The sequence below is a fragment of the Drosophila mauritiana genome, chromosome 2R, assembly GCF_004382145.1.
Source record: "Drosophila mauritiana strain mau12 chromosome 2R, ASM438214v1, whole genome shotgun sequence".
Classification (NCBI taxonomy): Eukaryota; Metazoa; Arthropoda; class Insecta; order Diptera; family Drosophilidae; genus Drosophila; species Drosophila mauritiana.
Window position 1 is genome coordinate 16588787 of NC_046668.1, and position 18013 is coordinate 16606799.

General features: G+C 45.6%; 2 protein-coding genes across 3 annotated transcripts; both read left to right on the forward strand.

Moving 5' to 3' along the window:
- Window positions 1-848: 848 nt before the first annotated feature.
- On the forward strand, window positions 849-1683 carry LOC117137577. Of its 2 annotated transcripts, none has more exons than XM_033299082.1 (3): window positions 849-1042; window positions 1123-1437; window positions 1491-1683. In XM_033299082.1, exons 1-3 carry the CDS (start codon window positions 965-967, stop codon window positions 1674-1676), a joined length of 579 nt encoding a protein of 192 aa, XP_033154973.1. In that variant the 5' UTR covers window positions 849-964; the 3' UTR covers window positions 1677-1683. The 2 variants fall into 2 exon arrangements, with proteins under 2 accessions (XP_033154973.1, XP_033154974.1); XM_033299083.1 differs by having other exon boundaries at window positions 1177-1437.
- A 460-nt stretch (window positions 1684-2143) lies between these two features.
- LOC117136968 (extracellular serine/threonine protein kinase four-jointed) lies at window positions 2144-5689 on the forward strand. Its single transcript, XM_033298137.1, has one exon. The coding sequence runs from the start codon at window positions 3488-3490 to the stop codon at window positions 5237-5239; it is 1752 nt and encodes a 583-aa protein (XP_033154028.1). The 5' UTR covers window positions 2144-3487; the 3' UTR covers window positions 5240-5689.
- Window positions 5690-18013: the final 12324 nt, after the last annotated feature.

Sequence of the window (18013 nt, forward strand, 5' to 3'; positions counted from 1 at the left end):
GATAATCCTGAGGGGTCTGCCATCCTCTCTATTTCTCACACGTTGTTCAAAACATCCAAAACGTTTTAATCCAGCGGCAAAGATATATTTTCCATATTTCTCTAAAATATTTAAATTGGGTGCTTCTTAACTATTTATAATCCATTAAAAAGAAACAAGGTAACACTTCACACTAGAGGCAATCTGCCATTTGATATATATTGCCAATTTATCAATGATAAAAGTTTATTTTGCTAAGAGTAAAATTTTGAATGTATCAAACCAAATCCATTGGGGATTTCAGCAACTTATTATTTACCAGTCGCATAATCCATATTAAGCTGACATTACCGTCCTCATTTACATAAAAAGATGCCCCGACTCACTTTAAAGTGTTTGTTGATTTAACTTAGTTATGTTCAGGTTTTATGTTTTTTAGGACAGCCATTAAAATGTTGCTTTGATTTCAGGATCCTGCTTTTCCGGGCGGCAGTTCCTTGTAATGCTCGTGAGCGGTTTTCCCACTACGCTATCGTAATCGTAACCCTTTCCTGGCTCCTCGCACTGCCACCTCTTTAAGGCAAATTCTAGTTTCTTAATGTGGCGCAGCAAATGTGCCGCTTTAAGCATTAAAATCAACAGAGGCAGCCACAAACTCGCACTCTAAAAAGCCTCCCACAGAATGCGCTCTACCTCTCTCTTCGCTCTCCCTCTCTCTGACTGCAAACACTACTCAAAAGGTGTTTTCGTCGCTCAGGTAAATTGAGTGAAAACCCAGAGTGTAAATATACGTACATGAGTTTCTACATGGCCGTGTCAAATAATACGCACGTGTATTTTGAGTGGTAATAGAATAGATCGCTTCAGCTGAATGGGTTTATATAATTTTGGGTGCAATCTGATTTGAATTGAAATTGCCCAATAAAGTGCTCCATTGCATATACCTTATGGAAAAATACAAGCGTTACTGGCTTTAGTTAGTAAAATGTTCCGCAAACACCACATCTTTTGGGCTTTAGCTCCATTTATGGCTATTTCACTTGCCGGCGGGGATCCAAAAACGGTAAGGTATCATCATGTTTTAGAGTAATTAACATAATTTATGTTCTTTGTGATAGCTTATTTTATTTCCCCTTTCCACAGCTCATAGTATTTGATACCATAGACTGTGCAATCAAGAGCAGTGTCTTCTCAAAGGTTGTGTGTCAGCTGTATTCCCGGACGGAATTTACTGTCTTTTTGACCGTTGGCGAAAGGAAGCAAGCTGACAAGGTGTATGGAGATTGCGAAGTAAAACTCTTTCCGAAGAGGCAGAAAAAGATAACGAGGATAAATAACCTAAGATTGGACTTTTGTCAACTGAAGAAGCATTCCGAATCGCGATCAATGCTGGGAATGTACTACTTAGCAATTCGCAGATCTATAGTCGGCTTTCCCAAAAAGTGTCCTTTCAAAAAGGTGTGTGTACTTTTAGAACGTTGGTACCTTTTTTTTAATTGATTTGCTTTTAGAACACCACATATGGAATAAAGCGATTGCATTTTGACTGGCAAGAAGTTCCGCAATACCTACCCGAAACTAACTACACTTTTAGGGGAAAGATTTATGCCAACGATGAGTTGGGACTCGAGATCAAGGTGACTGGCGGCTATTTTAAAGTTGCCAACGATGCTGCCTATAGGAAGCCCCTACTGTGAATGTGCATAAAACATATGGGCACTAAAAAGTAACTGTCTAAATAATTTTAGTATGGGAGTTAGCTTTGACCCGCTTTTCATCTGTACTTAAAACCAATAATTTAATCTATGCAGTTAATTACAAATTAATTAAGTGTGGAAAAAAAACACAATTTTTGCACATTCCCTGTAATTGAGTTTGTTGAGACCCACCCAATGCTTAACTTAATAATTAAAGTCGGATAAAATATTTCAGCTGGTTTCGGTCTTAAAACTATTTTATTATTTCTTGGCAGAGAGAGAGAGAGAGTCCATGTAGACAGAGCGCAGCTTGAATTAAAAGAGCGCAGTGGCTTTCACTCAACTCAAACTCAAAACCGGCAAGATTCGAAAAGGATCCATGCTAAAGCCACAAAAGAGGCAGAGAGAGCGACTTACGAGAGCCAGATCGAGTCGGCCTTTGTCTTTAACTAAGCCCGGCGAGAGCCACTCGTCGGCCAGTCTGTCAGCGAATCTCGAAGCGAGCGGTACGCAGGCGCGCAGTCGCACATCCGTCAGCATAGCAAACGCCAGAAACCAACACCTTTAGTTCCGATTCAGATATAGTGCGGCAATCTAAACACGCGTTCGCACACCAACCACATCGCGGTGCAAAACGAGAAAGAGACGCGAGGCAAGAAGGAGTGCAAACATATGTATGGACAGCGAAATAAATAAAGCGGAGGCATAAAAATTCCTCACATCGTTCGGTGCGCAGCGACGAAGATCGAATGCGGACAAAAAGGCTAAAATACAGCGAGGCCAAATAAAAGCGATTCGCAGCCAAGTCGAAGGTGCTCCGAGTGGAGTGGCCAAGGTGCGAGACAAGAAATTAAATTGATAAAGCCTAAAAAGCGGAGCCTAGGACTTTGTCCTCTCCCTCGGCCCCAACAAAAGCAACAAAACCAAGAAACAAACAAACAAACCAACACACACACAAACTTGTCGCGTTGTTTGCTCGGCGCGGGCAATTATCGGGCGAATATCGGGAATCTGGGAATTCGAGTGCGAAGCAACCCCACCAGAGTGTTAAAGTGTGTGCCAGTGTGTGTGTGCGAGTGTGCATATAGTGTGTGTATCGCTGGTGTGGCAAATAGCTCAGAGCCACGAAATTGCTTTTATCGGCGCACCAAATCGCGCCGCCAACTGCTCAAGTCCAGAAATTAAAAACAAAAAGAGAAACTGTTCGGTTCGTTTGGCCGAAGGGCCAGCTAGCCATCTCGCAAAATATTAGCCCGCCGGGCTCACAACGCCAGCAAACAAACAAACAAACGGCCAGCACAAAAATGTATAATAAAAAATTACAGCAAGTGATCGTGCAGAAAATAGATCGATAAACCCAAACCCCAAACCCCCAAACCCAAAACGAACTCGAACCCGAAATCTGACAAAAAAAAAAAACCAAAACGCGAAAAAGCGACGCGGTCCAGCGGAGAGTATAAAAATAAATAAACGAGCGACGATCAGCGAGCGATCAAGGAGCTAAAGCAGGAGGAGCACGTTTCTGGGTTTTTGTTTCAATTTCAATTGTGGAAATCGTAGAGGAAAAATTCGAACCGGTCCCCGCCGAGAGTCGCCAACGAGGAGCGGAGGACGAAGCCAGCAACCGAGAACGAACCACCGATATTTATTAAACAAAGACAGAAATTAATTTCACGATTTTGTGAGGCACCACAGCAATACAGCAAGACAGCACCACCACCCCTTTCGCTCCATGAGCGGCTTGAACTTTGAGCCTGAGGTCTGGGCTTCCACAGGGAACTAGGGATCGGGATCTTCGGCCCGCCGGCAAAATGTACGACATCAAGCGCCTGGAAGCGGGACAACAGAAACTACAGCAAGCACAGCAACCACTGGGCCTTGACCTGAGCGGCCAGCAACAGCAACTCACCTGCAGCGTGATCACAGCGCCCGAGCATCGGGCTAATCCCAATCCCAGCTCCATTTCGCAATCCAACCCCAGCGAGGCCACCCACATGACTTTGTTGACGCTGCGCCGGCGTCGTTCGCTGCAGCGACGTGCCTGCCTCCTGAGCATCCTCGCCGCCTTCGTCTTTGGCATGGCACTGGGCGTGGTTGTGCCCATGTTCGGCCTGCCCCGCCATCAGGACTCCCCGCCAGATCTGCCGGAGGAGCAGATACAGATGGTTGCCGTGGAGCCGCTGAGCAGCTACCGCGTGGAGTTCATCAAGGAGACGGATGAGCTGAGTGCCGAGCAGGTATTCCGCAATGCCTTCCATCTGGAGCAGGACAAGGATGCTCCGGACTCGATGGTGGTGAAGAAGCTGGACACCAACGACGGCAGCATCAAGGAGTTTCACGTGCAGCGCACAGCCAGCGGTCGGTATCGCAAGGGTCCGGAGAGAAGACTGTCCAAGCAGATGCCGGAGAGGGTGCAGCCACAAGAGACCCCTCGCGTTCCGACGACCTCGCCCACAAATCCTACCAGTGAGCATCAAGCGGGACTCATTGAGGAGGATGTCTATTGGGGTCCCACTGTGGAGCAGGCTCTGCCCAAGGGATTCGCAGCCAAGGATCAAGTCTCCTGGGAACGCTTCGTGGGAGAGCAGGGCCGAGTAGTTCGCCTGGAGCAGGGATGCGGAAGAATGCAGAACCGCATGGTGGTCTTTGCGGATGGAACAAGGGCCTGTGCCCGCTACCGCCAGAATACGGATCAGATTCAGGGCGAGATATTCAGCTACTACTTGGGCCAGCTCTTGAACATAAGCAATCTGGCCCCGAGTGCCGCCACCGTGGTGGACACCAGTACGCCCAATTGGGCCGCTGCCCTGGGCGACATCACACAGGCGCAGTGGAAGGAGCGCCGACCAGTGGTGCTGACCCGCTGGCTGTCCGATCTGGAGCCGGCTGGGATACCACAGCCCTTCCAGCCGCTGGAGCGGCATCTCAACAAACACGACGTCTGGAACCTGACGCGGCACATGCAATCCGAAAGGCAAGCGCAGTCGCAGCCGCACGGATTACTCAAGCGGTTGGGGGCTGCCAGTTCGCCCGGCTCCGCTCATCAATCAAACGCGATTGAGGAGACAGGAACAGGAACCGAAACGGCCAACGGAGCGCTGGTGCAGCGACTAATTGAATTGGCACAATGGTCCGATTTAATCGTCTTCGATTACCTGATCGCGAACCTCGATCGCGTGGTTAATAACCTGTACAACTTTCAATGGAACGCCGACATCATGGCCGCGCCGGCGCACAACCTTGCCCGCCAGTCCGCCTCGCAGCTGCTCGTCTTCCTGGACAACGAAAGCGGCCTGCTGCACGGCTACCGGCTGCTGAAGAAGTACGAGGCATACCACAGCCTCCTGCTCGACAACCTGTGCGTCTTCCGGCGGCCCACAATCGACGCCCTGCGACGTTTGCGGGCGGCGGGTGCGGGACGCCGGCTGCGTGACCTCTTCGAGCGGACGACCAGCGCCGGAGTGCGGGATGTTTTACCTTCCCTGCCGGACAAGTCCGTGAAAATCCTGGTGGAGCGCATCGATCGGGTGCTGGGCCAGGTGCAGAAGTGCCAGGGCAGCTAATGAATCGATAGCATCAGCCCTTGCCCCCAAACACGACTGATAAGCTGTTAGTACCGAAGCAGCAGTGGGTGCATCTTCACCTGGATTGGGATTGCAGTAGTCAAGGGGTCAGTGGCTTAGGCGGGGTTATATTTTAAAAAGGGGTTCTAGAAAATTGTTATCTTATAAAATGGAAACTTAAAAATTGTAATCAGTGGGAGTCTTTTAAAGCATATTTGATGAGCCACTGACCCAAGGAGATCCGAGTATTAAGGGGTGATCCACTAAAATACCTAACTTGTAAATGCCAGACTCTATCCATGAGTATTAAGCTTACCTATCCGTAAATGTATCTGTATAAACTAAGCCTAGCTAGCGTTAACAATGTGTGTGATATTTGTCTAAGGAACCAGACTAAGTAGATTTCATTTTACCTTTACAACCAATAAACCACAAATATACCGAACGAAATGCGCCAGTCGAATGTCACTTTGAAATATGGAAAAGCATCCAACAGATGCAGATGCAGATGCAGATACACGAGTATCTGGCTATCTGAGCACGCCTGCGCCTGTGAGAACTTACATAGTCATGACAATAAATTGTCATTGATCTTTTTTTGCAGGTGAGATGGAGTCGGAGATGGAGATGGAACTTGCCACATAATGCAGGCTCCACTTCCAGATGCACACACACACACACACACTTATACATGGCCAGCGAATGGAGTTGGGGACTGAATCTTGTGCTGCTTTTCATAATATCTTCATAAGCATTTGAGAGCCGCCTCTCTCACTTGGTTCTCCCGATCCCAAGATTCTCGAGTGCAGAAAGATGAAGCCCCGCCAGAGCCAGTTCCAGATACTTTCCACACAGTCTCTCATACACACACACACGCAAGCATACGAAAACACACACTGGCGATCGGGGCCTGAGATACACGCTCTTGTGGATACAACGTCTCCATCGAACCCGAACCCCCCCGCCTGCCCACCGCCGCCCCTGTCTGACTTTAAGATTTAAGATCGCTGCTCATTAAGTGCGTCCGCGTGTCTCAGCGACAAGATGCTGGGAATCTCTTGCCTCCCTGTCGCACGTTTTGCATCTGATTTCGCTGCGTATATTTTATTGGACACCAGAGTAGTTCACGTAAATAAAAATGAAATGAACCAAGTGGGGCTCCGGCAAGGAGGTGCTCTTGGCCATGGCAATGGCGATGGCGATGGCCACTCGGCGGATAGTTATCCCCGTGTGCTAACTACCAAAAAATGTGGCTCAGCCGAGAGTTAATCAACTCACGCTTCAGCTGAGCGCAGATATTTTGATAACCCGTTTCGGACGCGCCAGATAAAGTAACTCCAGCAGAGTGAAAGAGCGCAGCGTTCGGCTAGTTTAATAAATATATCAAATAACCTAAAGACGTGTTAGGGAACTTGTGACTTTAACACGTTCTCCACTTCTGGCCCGGCCACAAAACCCATTTTCGAATATCGTCTTACCTTTTCGGTTCGCTCCGGGCCGTACAATGTAGCTTGCAGGTTCTTGCAGGGGGACCGGGCAAGTCGGGATCTCGGCATCTCTCCAGAATGAAACCATAATAAAACCATATAATTGAGATGGTCGGAGGAACGTAGGAGCCGGCTTAGAGCAACCTGAGACAACGCATCGTCTCGCAGATCTGTGCGCCCACCAACCGCGTCTTTGTTTACATTTTACAGTTTACCCCATTTATGGCCCAAAAACTGCAAACGACAAACAAGTGTGCCAACATCTACGGCTTAGCTTTATGAACTTATTAATGCTGGCGAATGAAATCAAAACGCTTTACGACTAGATCATAAGACACCCTAGGGCACCGTAAATCGTAATGCCACTAATGCCAATCCCTCACTTCTAATTGCCACTCGAAGACGGATGTCAAAAGTTCTGGAATTCTATGGTTCTGATCGACATATAAGTTATATGACCATTCAAATCTGCTTGGGCCAGTTTTCACTTTAAACAGAATGGGCTTCATTAATCTATATTCCATGCTTACAGATCCTAAAAGTTTATTGTTGTACTTAAAGCTGAATAGAACAAAAAGATTTGGTTGCATGAATCAGATTACCATGAAATACAGAACCTATATTTCCCAAGGGGAAGTTTTATGAATGATCAAACCTTTATTCTGTATTTTATACAAAAACTTTACACTATTCATTTAGTAAAATTAAAAGAAATATAGTTCGTAACAAGCGTTAGTACTTTACTGTCCGATAAATAATTTGCATATTAGATATTCCGAATCTACTTTGTACCCCCACTACTTCAAACTAATTTCCAACTATAAAATTTCAAGTTCAGGCCCATATATTTGAGCCGTATGTTGACTCGGGCCTGGCCAATACATCCTGGCTAGTTGAGCGGCGATCAAGTCGTTGCCTCAGTTTTTCTCCACTGCCTGGCAGGGCAAACAAATCTGCCAGTTCCTCCTTGTTGTTGTCGTTGTCCGCCGGTTGTTGGTTGTTGGTTGTTGGTTGTTGGCGTGGTCGCTGTGTGCACAATAATTTGCATATTTGTATGCTCACAAGCACTGGCGGCCGTACTCCATGCTATATGGTATAGTATAGTATAGTATAGTGCGGTATGGTATGGTATATGAGGACGGAGCTCGGCCGCGTTGTTGCATGCAATATTTTCTCGTGTTGTGTGTTTACTCTTTTCGCTTTTATTTAATGTCCGCAGTGCCTCTCAGCAACTTGTAGCAGTTGCTGGTGCGTTTACAGCGAAAATTCTAAACAAATTGCTTCCGCACCTGCAGCTACGTAAGGAATATATATAAAAAATCAATGCACCAGCGACCTGGAATCATATAAACGTACTCGACCATCCGAACAGTCAGCTCCTTTGTGGCAAGCATAATGAGAGACATTGTGCCCGCGAGTTGCAACACCTTACAACGCCATCAAAATAAAACATTTACCACTCGTAAAAAGAAAGCCCTGAGCGGTCAAATCGAATCGAACTGAATCATATCATATCATAATCCTGACAATAGCAATGACCAGCAGGGCCGAGAAGAAAGGGAGAGTTCTGAGTCGAATCGCTTTTCTTCTTTTCGGTTAAGTGCAACCCTTGGGGGCATGGGGAAAATTATATGGAAAAAGGTTTCAAGCTGAAATTTATGGTCGGCACTTTTGGGATCTGATGAAAAACCTTCTTTCATTTTACACCTGAAAAATACCCAGAGCTGGGGATCGGCCTAGCCGATGCTTAACTGCCTTTTCTTGGGAGTCTCCTCTTGTTAACATTGGCTCGGGAAGAAGAAAGAGATGAAGGGTCGATAGTCAGATATTCTGATAGGCAAACTAGAGAGAGAGAGAGTCCCCGCGGTAAGTCCGATAAGAAGCCAAGCGAACACTTCCAGCTAAAACATAACTTTTGATTTTAGTCACTCGCTTGCGGCGCTGGTATTTTGAAACCATTAGACGATTTTGCTGATTAATTTAACAAAACTGGTCAATGCTTCCATCGTTTTGACATTGACGAAATGCCGAAATTTGTCTAGGTTTGTTCTGATCTATCTGACATGGCATTGGGAGCCTCTCGCTGGCCCTATCTATCTGCATCTCCGGTAACCTGTTTGCGTTTGTCTTCAATCTGAAAACTGAAAACTCAAATCTGGAGTCTGGAATCTTTTTGTTGTGCTGCTCTCTCACTCTTTCGGCCGAATCAGGTGAAGTGAGTTGATTGATTGCGCTAATTTATAACGACAATGGGTCAGATCGCACATGGGACCTTTGAGCTTCATCCCAGCAGAGGTGTATACACCGAAAAAACGAAAACCCAAAGACAGACGGGGAGTCGGGACCGGGCCTCGGCTGTTGGAATCCATTAAACATAGCCTGAGCCCAGCTTCTGCCTGCCTGCCTGCCAGCCTGCCTACCTTGATGATGATGATGCGAGCAGCCCGCTGATGAATGAATCTTTTCAATTTGAAAATTTTCAAACAAATTTGTCAAAAACGCACAAGAAGGAGAGACAAAGAGGGAGGGCTGAAGAGATGGAGCGGTTATGCAAACTAATGAAATTTCAAGTTTGTTGCCTAAGTCTTTTGTTCTTCGCCTGGCTGTGCGTGCATTTTCACTGCATTTTCCTAGTTAATTGCTCGTGATTGAATTATAAATGCATGCAACCCCAGCCAGCGACCCCTTCTTCAAGCCAATTCAGCTGCCCATCTAACCGAATCCGACATGCCTGGCCCCAAATCTAAGGCAATCTCTGGACACCATGCAACATTTCATAGAAACCATTCGAATATCATAAATTATAAAGCCTACGAGCCGAACTAGTCTAAGAAGGAAAGCGGTTCTCGAAACCCAAAAAAAAAAAATAATAATAATGGAAACTCAAAACGCGCTGCGGCCCGTAGAGCGGAGACAAGCTTTAACACCTCGGTCCAAGTCAAGCATTTGTTGTTAAACAAAGACGAAGAGGGTCAACTACGGACGCAGACGAGTTTAAGGCAGTCCCAACGGGCGGTGGAGACCAGCAAAGGGAGGAGAAACAAATTAACAGACACCTGAAAATGGGCTCAAGACACCATCACAACACAACGGAACGTTTAAGATATGCGGGCTCTCATCTCAACTCTGCTCATCCGCTGCGACCTGGTCTGTTTTGGAAAACCATTTCTCGAATAATTAAAACCCGAAGCCATCAAATGAAGACAAAGAGTCGATTAGTAATCTGTGCAAATGCATATGACGGTGCAGAGGCGTGGCCAGATCCATAAAATCGTATTCCAAACCAGGAATACTTAGATACCCACCATGTTTAGTAATCCAACCGAAACTCAATCGCAGAAGTGGACTCTGTGGACCGCCCGCTGACTGGAACCGTTTGTTGCTCTTTCAATTACAATCAGCGATCATGGATCTGTTTAATTAGTTGTTTGGGTCGCACCCCAATCCATGTAATTGACTGCCGACCGGCTGACCTTCAGAACTACAAGCAATTGCCATCGCCCGATCTGCATAATGAAAATGTATAGATTGTATATGATAGATTTTCAGCCATAGATAGATACGTTCTGAGGTAATTACACCCCCTTATCCACCATTTTCGAGACCATTTTGCGACCGGTGGCGGCGACAAAAGCCTCGTAATTGCATTGGCCAATGGATGATGTTAGCTTTAATGTTCACTTAAACGTTTTTTATTGCATGTTGCGGGTCTCTAAAATAATTCGCACAGCAGGTACAGTGGAATTAGCCTTTAAACGACAATCAATTACCGAAGTAAATAGTAAGTGGGGACAATAACTTTTTTATGCCATTGCGAAAGAAAAGAAGCAGCTACAATGTTGAATTACATACAGAATAGAACTGATTTAAGTTAACATTTAAAGAGATTTATCATTTGCATTACGATTGTTGCTTTTTTCTTTATGTCTTTGAATTCGAAAATCCACTGTAAGATAAATATATTCGAAAATTTTTGCACTTAGCTCGGATTTTCTCACACAAACACATGTGTGTGTGTTGCTGGCGCCGTTTGGCCGACGACTCGGAGTTGCAGTTGCAGTCGCAGTTCTAGTTTCGCATGGCTGAAAGATTCGCGTGGGCGAACACTGTGTGCAGTCAGTGCCCCCGACCCACTGCCCCTGCACCCCTCCCCCCCCTTCCACCAACACTGACCAAACTATATATTATAATTGAGTCGCACAACAAATGCAAATGCAAATATTGCATGCAAAGTGGCTGAGGGTAACCTTCAAGTGGTGCCCCAATCGATTTATCACATCGCCCAGACCCAGTATCTAATAATAACAAACCATTCGAAGATAATCCACGTATCCGCAGATACAAGCTCACCATCGGCATCCGTGGATCTCACTACATAAATATTTCTTTGTATGGATATGGCTTTGTTATTTTGTATCTGTGGTTAACTTTCATTAGCTTTCTAATGTTTGTCACTGGTTGACCGCGGTCTTCCTCTCTCTCTCCCCTCCTTTTGTCATTTCATTTTACTGTCACTCAAATCTTTATAAGATTTTCCTCTTTCTTTCAGTTCTCCTTAGCGGTTCTTTGGGCTCTGCCTATTGTAAATATATTTTCCATTATTTTCCATTAGTTTTCACTCGTTTGTTGCATTCCCTTGCCACATATCTTTGTCTCTGTTTGTTTCGAGCCTGTTTGTCTTGGATTTGGTTGTGCACTGGAAAAAAAGGGTAAGACAGATAAACAAAAGAATTTAAATCAACTGAGAAGTAACATTTAAGAAGTGGAGGTGTTTGGAATTCTTCTTTGAACCCAACTTCATTTCTTTCGGTGTATTGGTTCGGCGTTTGGTGTTGGCGTGGTCGTTACACAGGTTGTTGCTGTTGCCGCCGTGTGGTTGTTGATGTTGCATATTGGTTATTATCTTCGAAGCGCATCGCTGCGGTGCGTTTACCGCCGATGTCGATGCCGTCCACCAGCCAGTCAGCCAGCCGCTTGTGCGTATTTGGCCGAGAGTGGACCAAGACGCGGCTTGAGTGACGGAATGATGTTAACACAAAACCAGTTTCATTGACAATACATGGATGATGCTGCCGATGCTGCAGCCCCCCTGATTCTGCCCCTCTCCCTGTATTCTGTTTTTTTTTTTCGGTCTTCGGTGTTCGGTGTTTTTCGCTGCCTTTTTTGATGGATGGTTGACAAAAGGCAGAGCGCAGATTGTCGGTTTATTTGTCTTGTTTGATTCGAGCACACAGACGCACAACACACATCATTGTCGCTGTCAAATCGCGTTAATATCACTGAGCTGTCAAATTACCGGGACCGCCGGGTCCAAATGTTTGACCAGCTTGGTAACTCAATTAAAGCGATATTCATGAGCCACAGGGAGGGCGCCACTCGATCGCCAAATCGCCACCTGATTGGTCTATTTTGCCGGCGAAAGGGTTGGCTTAGAACCAAAGCCAACTAAAAAACGGCGTAGAGTCATCCGGTTTTGCTAATGACCCCCAACAAAACATTGGGGCCATCTTGGTCAGATTCGATTGGCGAAGAGTGGAACTGTTCTAGAGTTAATTACTTCATTACGGCCAAGGGCTGTGGCAAATGCATTAGGGCCGGGTCGAAAGACGTTAATATCGGTAATCCTACACTACGCTCGAGAGTTCAGCAGGTTCGTGGTTGGCAATTAAAATCGAGTGGAAATAAATAAAGGCAAAACCAATTCAGAACACACACAGAGCTCACATTTCTTTGCAGCCGCGAAAAGGTGTCGAAAGTTCAAGCTGTTTTTGTTGCCGCTTTTTATAGGCCAGGCCAGAAAGCCAGTCGGAAAGCGAAGAACCCATGGCAGGAATGCCGAAGTGCAATAAATCTTTTAACGACAGTTGATCATCTCCTTTCTAGCACTTGACTTATTGGATTTCGAGAAGTTCGCGGGTCAGGGGCTTAGGGCTCTGGGCATGGCTAATCTGAGGCAGTAAAATCTTCTTCGAAATCCCCGAAAATGCGTGCCCCAGTTTCCCCTGGCCCCCCACTCCAGTGCTTCGCAACCCTCATTTGTTTGTTTGTTCATAAAATTATGTAAATTAGCCCGGGATCATTTGGTTGCCTGTGATTAATTGCAGGTCTCCCTATACCATCTCCTCCTCTAGTTTTCAGCCCGGCTAAGGCGTCATTCTCTGACCAGATAACGATTCGTTTTATTTACGATATTTATTTATTTATTTTCCCTCCGCCTTGTTAGCATTTTGTTGGGAAGGGAACCCAGAGGAGCATTAGCGCAAGGTGTGAGCGGAGGGCGATAAGCTAATTCTAATTCTAATTCCTGGCCGGGCCTAATGCGTTTATAATTAACGCACAGCCCCTCCATCCTTCTCTTGGCCCACCCACCTCACCATGCGCAACTGTGGGGCGTGCCAAGGCATCAAGCACACACGCCCGGCAACTTGCAACATGCAGCAGCAAGCGCAGCAGCAGCAGCAACATGCAGCAGCAACAATCTCCTAGCCAAAAACAGTAGCGCTCTGTACTCGCTGCTCTGGTGTTTGATTACAAAAAGTTGGCGAAAAAGCGTTTAAGTCGTGAAGGAGTCACGCAGACTAAGAAAATACCCTTGAGTTTGTTGTTTATATACTTTGATAAGCCAATTCATTCCCAATAAATACCTTAAAAGTAAGGTTACAGTAACTAAGAACTAATTAAATAATACTTAAAATATTTCATATATACCAATGTGAGTATAGCCAAAGTGCCTGCATCCCCAGCAAAGGGGCTTTTAAATTGGCCAACTATTTTGCTTCGCAAACTCTCAGCCAAACTTTGAGCTTCAGTTTGAGCCCGAGTTCGGGTTCGAGTTTGAGTTGGAGTTTGAAAGATATGCTGTGCTGGTGTTCGTGGTTCTTATGGTCACGTCGTCTTGTCTTACTTGCGTGAACATGCCCCCGACACCGACACCAACCGCTGCCCCCAGACCCCAGACCCCCGTCGCTGGCCCCCCAGCCGACGCCCCTGCCTTTTGGCCCCCAAAAGGAGCGCGTGTAAACGCAGTAGCCGATCGGCTTGTTGGGTGTTCGATTAACAATATTTGCGACGTGCACAGGTCGGCGGAGTATTTCCGAGATACGCGCGCGTATCTCTGCATCTCTGTGATTAACCGAAAACAGAAATACTTCAGTGATGATGCCGCATTTGGATAGACTCAAATTTGGGGCCAGATCGTATCGTAGTATGCTTGATTTACATATCTGGGTATGAAATTAATAACAATTTAGCAAAGAGACCAAAGCGAACTCTTGCCTTAAGCCTTAAGCTTAATGATCAATTAAATTAAATATATATATAGATAATTTTGTGGCTCTTTCTCTGATCGAAAGCACAAAAAACTTGTTGCTGTCCCCATAAATATGAAAAGTCACGAGTTGCGCCGCGTCGAAGGAAAACAAAAGTAAAGAAAAAGGAAAGATACAATATATGTATATAAAAATTTGACCCGCCGACCAAACCAGTTGCCACCGCTTATGCCAATAAATGGGGGGCGGCTGGCGGGGGGATCACCGAGATTGCCGGGCTTATTAAGCAATGAAATATAATGCATGGCACACAGATTTATCATACACATCCAACTGATCCCAGCTGCCGCAAAATGCAACTGCGACTGCCTTTTGTTTCTGCACGGCCCACGCAGTCGGAGATTGCAAATATTCGATTTGGCGCACCGAAATGGTAATGGGGAAACTGCCGACCGATGGAGTTGTAAGTCTCTCCAGGCTTCTCTCCTCTCGTATATTTTATTTTGGTTACTTTTCAGCATATGCAACACGGTTGCAGCCACAGAAAGCTTCCCCGCAGCGGTTGACATTTGTGGCAGCAGTCAGACGGTCGCCGTAATTGAGCGAAGGTGAAACTGCGAATGGGATCCCGATCCCGATCCCAATCCCAATCCCCAAAGGCTCCAATCACAGTTGTTCCTCCATTAACACCCAATCGGGTCGCCGTGGCGCAACTTATTCGACTGTGTCGCATCGGGGTCTAAGGTTTTCCAGGGCAGCTATGCAAACACTTCATGGAGATCAAAATACTTGAAATCGAAAGTTATGCTTCGGGTTATGGCTTAATATGTACATTATATAATGCTGCAAGCATGGGGTTGCACTTCCAAACGAAGCTTATCTGATCTTTCAAATAATATATTCCACTTATTCTCATTTTATATTTTGAAAAGTTAATAGTTTGAACAGTAATTAAACTGAGTGAAGGATGAGGAGCTTAGTGTAATAAACAGTCTTGGTAAGGATAACAATAACTTATACTACAACAAACTAACTTTGATTTGAAATAATTATAAAAGTAAGCTTAATTTTCTTAAGTTTACCTACTTATTATGACCAACATTATGTTCCGCCGACTTTTCTTCGAGTGCCTGCTTTTCTATTTTCCCTGCCACAGAGCTATGTACGATCTAAGCTGAAATTATGGGCTTCGCCCAGACAGAGGCTGCAATTGCCGCAGCGATTGTTAACAAATGCGTAATGCATGTCCTCAGCAGCATGATTTGCATATGCAAAAAGAGGCCCCATGCCCTCCAACCCCAATCCCCATACCCAAACCCCCAAGCACCAGGCCACTCAAGTGACTCACTCCGGTCTTTTGTTCGTGGCCTGTCTGTGTGTCACTGTGACAGATCTCCGGGACTTCCCCCTTTTTCCACGTCGCCCGCGAGCGGACTTACGCACTTCATAATTCAATCAAGCTCAAATGTTTCGCAATCCCACACAGAAGGAATTTATTGTACAACTCACAATTTTTCAATTGCATTTCGGGAGACAAGCGGAGAACCAGGCCCAGTGCTACACTGACAGAAATGGTGGGGAACTTAATAACATACATATAACATTAATAAAGGAATATTATAGTACTATATAGAGAATATGAGCTGAATCAAATAGAAAGAACACTCCTTCGGACGACTTGACTACGAGTAGTCACTGATTTCTCCCAGTGCAGGCCCAGTTCAAAGCGATCCGGACTGACTGTCAGTGTGTCTGGGCCAGGTTGTCTGTCTCGGCCTTTTGTGCATTTCCTCACTGACGCAGCTGCATCGGATTGTGGATATGGATGTGGATTTGGACTGTGCCAGGGCTCGCAGCTTGCCAATGTTTCTATTTCATGCGCATTGACAGTTGTTCGAGTTGTTGTTGTTGCCGTTGCTGTTGCTGTCGTTGTAGTTGTCGTTGCTGTTGCTTTTGCTGTTGCTATTGCCAGCATGAAATTGTTAACAACATTTGTTAGCTGCCCCGACCACACTGCGTGCAGTCGTCGAGTTTTAGCCCAGAGTTTTCGATTGAGTTTGGGTCCACAACTCGCCTGCCGCCTGACTTCACTTCATATTGACAATGAAAGCTTCGGCTACCTCAAATGCGGCATTTTGCCATGCTACTCGGTCTGATAGTTGATAGTTGACCACACTGACAGGTTAGCAACAAAACGCTAGTATTCGTACGAGTTTTCGATTTGAAAATTCCAGCGCCAAGGCAATAAACATTTTTCGCTCGCTTTTCCTCTGTTCGCCATTTGCGACATTTTCTGTAATTGATTTTTGCCTCAAATATTTTGTTCGATTTCGATTTGCACCGTGTGCTGTTTGCTGGCTTTTAGCTCTTTTATGACTTTTTATGGTTTCGGTTATGGCATTGATTTATTTATGTGCATTTTAGAGCGATCGCGCAGTTCCGCAAACTGGAGCAAAATCAAAAATTTTCATTTCGTCTCTCGCAAATTCGGTTTTCTGTTTGACATTCCCTTGAGCCCAGCTCTCGACCACTTGTCCGCCATTTGACTTGTCATCGCGGTACCTGCTTCTGTGGGAATCGCTCCACGCCGAGGACAACAGCTCCATCCATCCAACCATCCATCCAACCATGCTCATAACCATCCATCCATCCTTTCCTTTCGATTGCCTGGAAAATGCCTCGACTTGGCAAACATTTACCAAGCAATTTGTTACTCCGAATTGAGACTGCGTAGCGTTGGCCAAAACCGAAGTGCCTGTTAAGCGCCGGCAACGAGATACATACGTAACAATCCACGGATTTGCATTCGGATTTTTTGTTGGCCTTTTTTTGGGGGTTTGTTTTTGCGGCAATCAATCAACACGGCGGCAGGAAAGTGGCTGCCGCAATCCGCAACCTGTTCGCGGCCCAGGCCAACATCATATATCAATAGGTAGTTTAAATATCCATAACATAACATTTAGACAGAGCAATTATATTCTATATAAATATTAATACTAAACAAGTATTGATACTATAATCCTAGCATAAAAACAATTTCTAACAAAAGCCTTTAAGATTCAAAGGAAACCCAACGAAGAAATATACAAGTAAGAAACTTATTTCAAACCAATGGCTTTCAAAAATGTAAACTGAGATGCGTCTTTTTGCTTTATACTATATTTCAAATAAATTTAATAGACCTCAAACAAAAGTTAATTATTATTTACGAACCAAACTTTTGTCTGCGCCCTCCTACCACCAAACATAAGCAATTCATAGTCAAATTAAAAGGCCAACTTTAAGAGCGTCTTAACCGTTTACAGTTTTGTAGTTAACTCCTTCAAGTCTTGTCTTAATTTCCACTAGCACATGGCTAGTTGATGCATTCCGTTATCTGACACTACTCCAGAGGGTGTAGAGCACAAATTGGAAAGGTGTTTTTGGGCGATTTTTAATAGTTTTCGGCTTTCAATTAACTTGGCAGTTATCCGTTCATTTTGGCCGCGAAATTGTGACTCTGAGAACTGGAAATGTGTCAGCACCTTTGCCAGATCCTTTTATCGATGCTTTTAGCCAAAGATCTGGCCAACTATCCGCAGGAATAGATCGGAATCCCGTTTATTGATGGCTCCGAGTGCAGTCAGTGCCTTCATTTGGGCTGCCATTGCTCATCGAGCCTCTGGTCCCCCGGGCACTGACAATTTCCCCGGCTGGCCAAGTGGGTCGCCATGGACCATGTGAGTATTCATTACCATGGAAATTACGAAAATGAAGAGGGAAATTCGCTGGCTAGACAGACAGATAGACGCGGGCCAAGTGAAATATTTTGGCATGGTCTTGGTGCCAGTGCTTTTGGCTCCACTTTGCGCATGCGTGCGCTGGCGGCTTGGGAAAGTGGGTTAACCCGTCATTCGGATGATGGTCCCCTCACCCCTCACTCCCCACTGTCCCCCCACCACTTTTCCACGCATAAAAATTTGGCCAAAAGGCCTTGACTTGGTTGCAATTCCAAAACGCCTTGGGGCGGCGGCTGGCCA

Bases quoted from the DNA above. Each gene is read 5' to 3' on its own strand.
- LOC117137577 (XM_033299082.1), top strand. From the start codon at position 965: ATGTTCCGCAAACACCACATCTTTTGGGCTTTAGCTCCATTTATGGCT. The intron at 1,043-1,122 runs GTAAGGTATCAT...CCCTTTCCACAG, and splicing joins CCGGCGGGGATCCAAAAACG to CTCATAGTATTTGATACCAT. The intron at 1,438-1,490 runs GTGTGTGTACTT...ATTTGCTTTTAG, and splicing joins AAAAGTGTCCTTTCAAAAAG to AACACCACATATGGAATAAA.
- LOC117136968 (XM_033298137.1), top strand. From the start codon at position 3,488: ATGTACGACATCAAGCGCCTGGAAGCGGGACAACAGAAACTACAGCAA.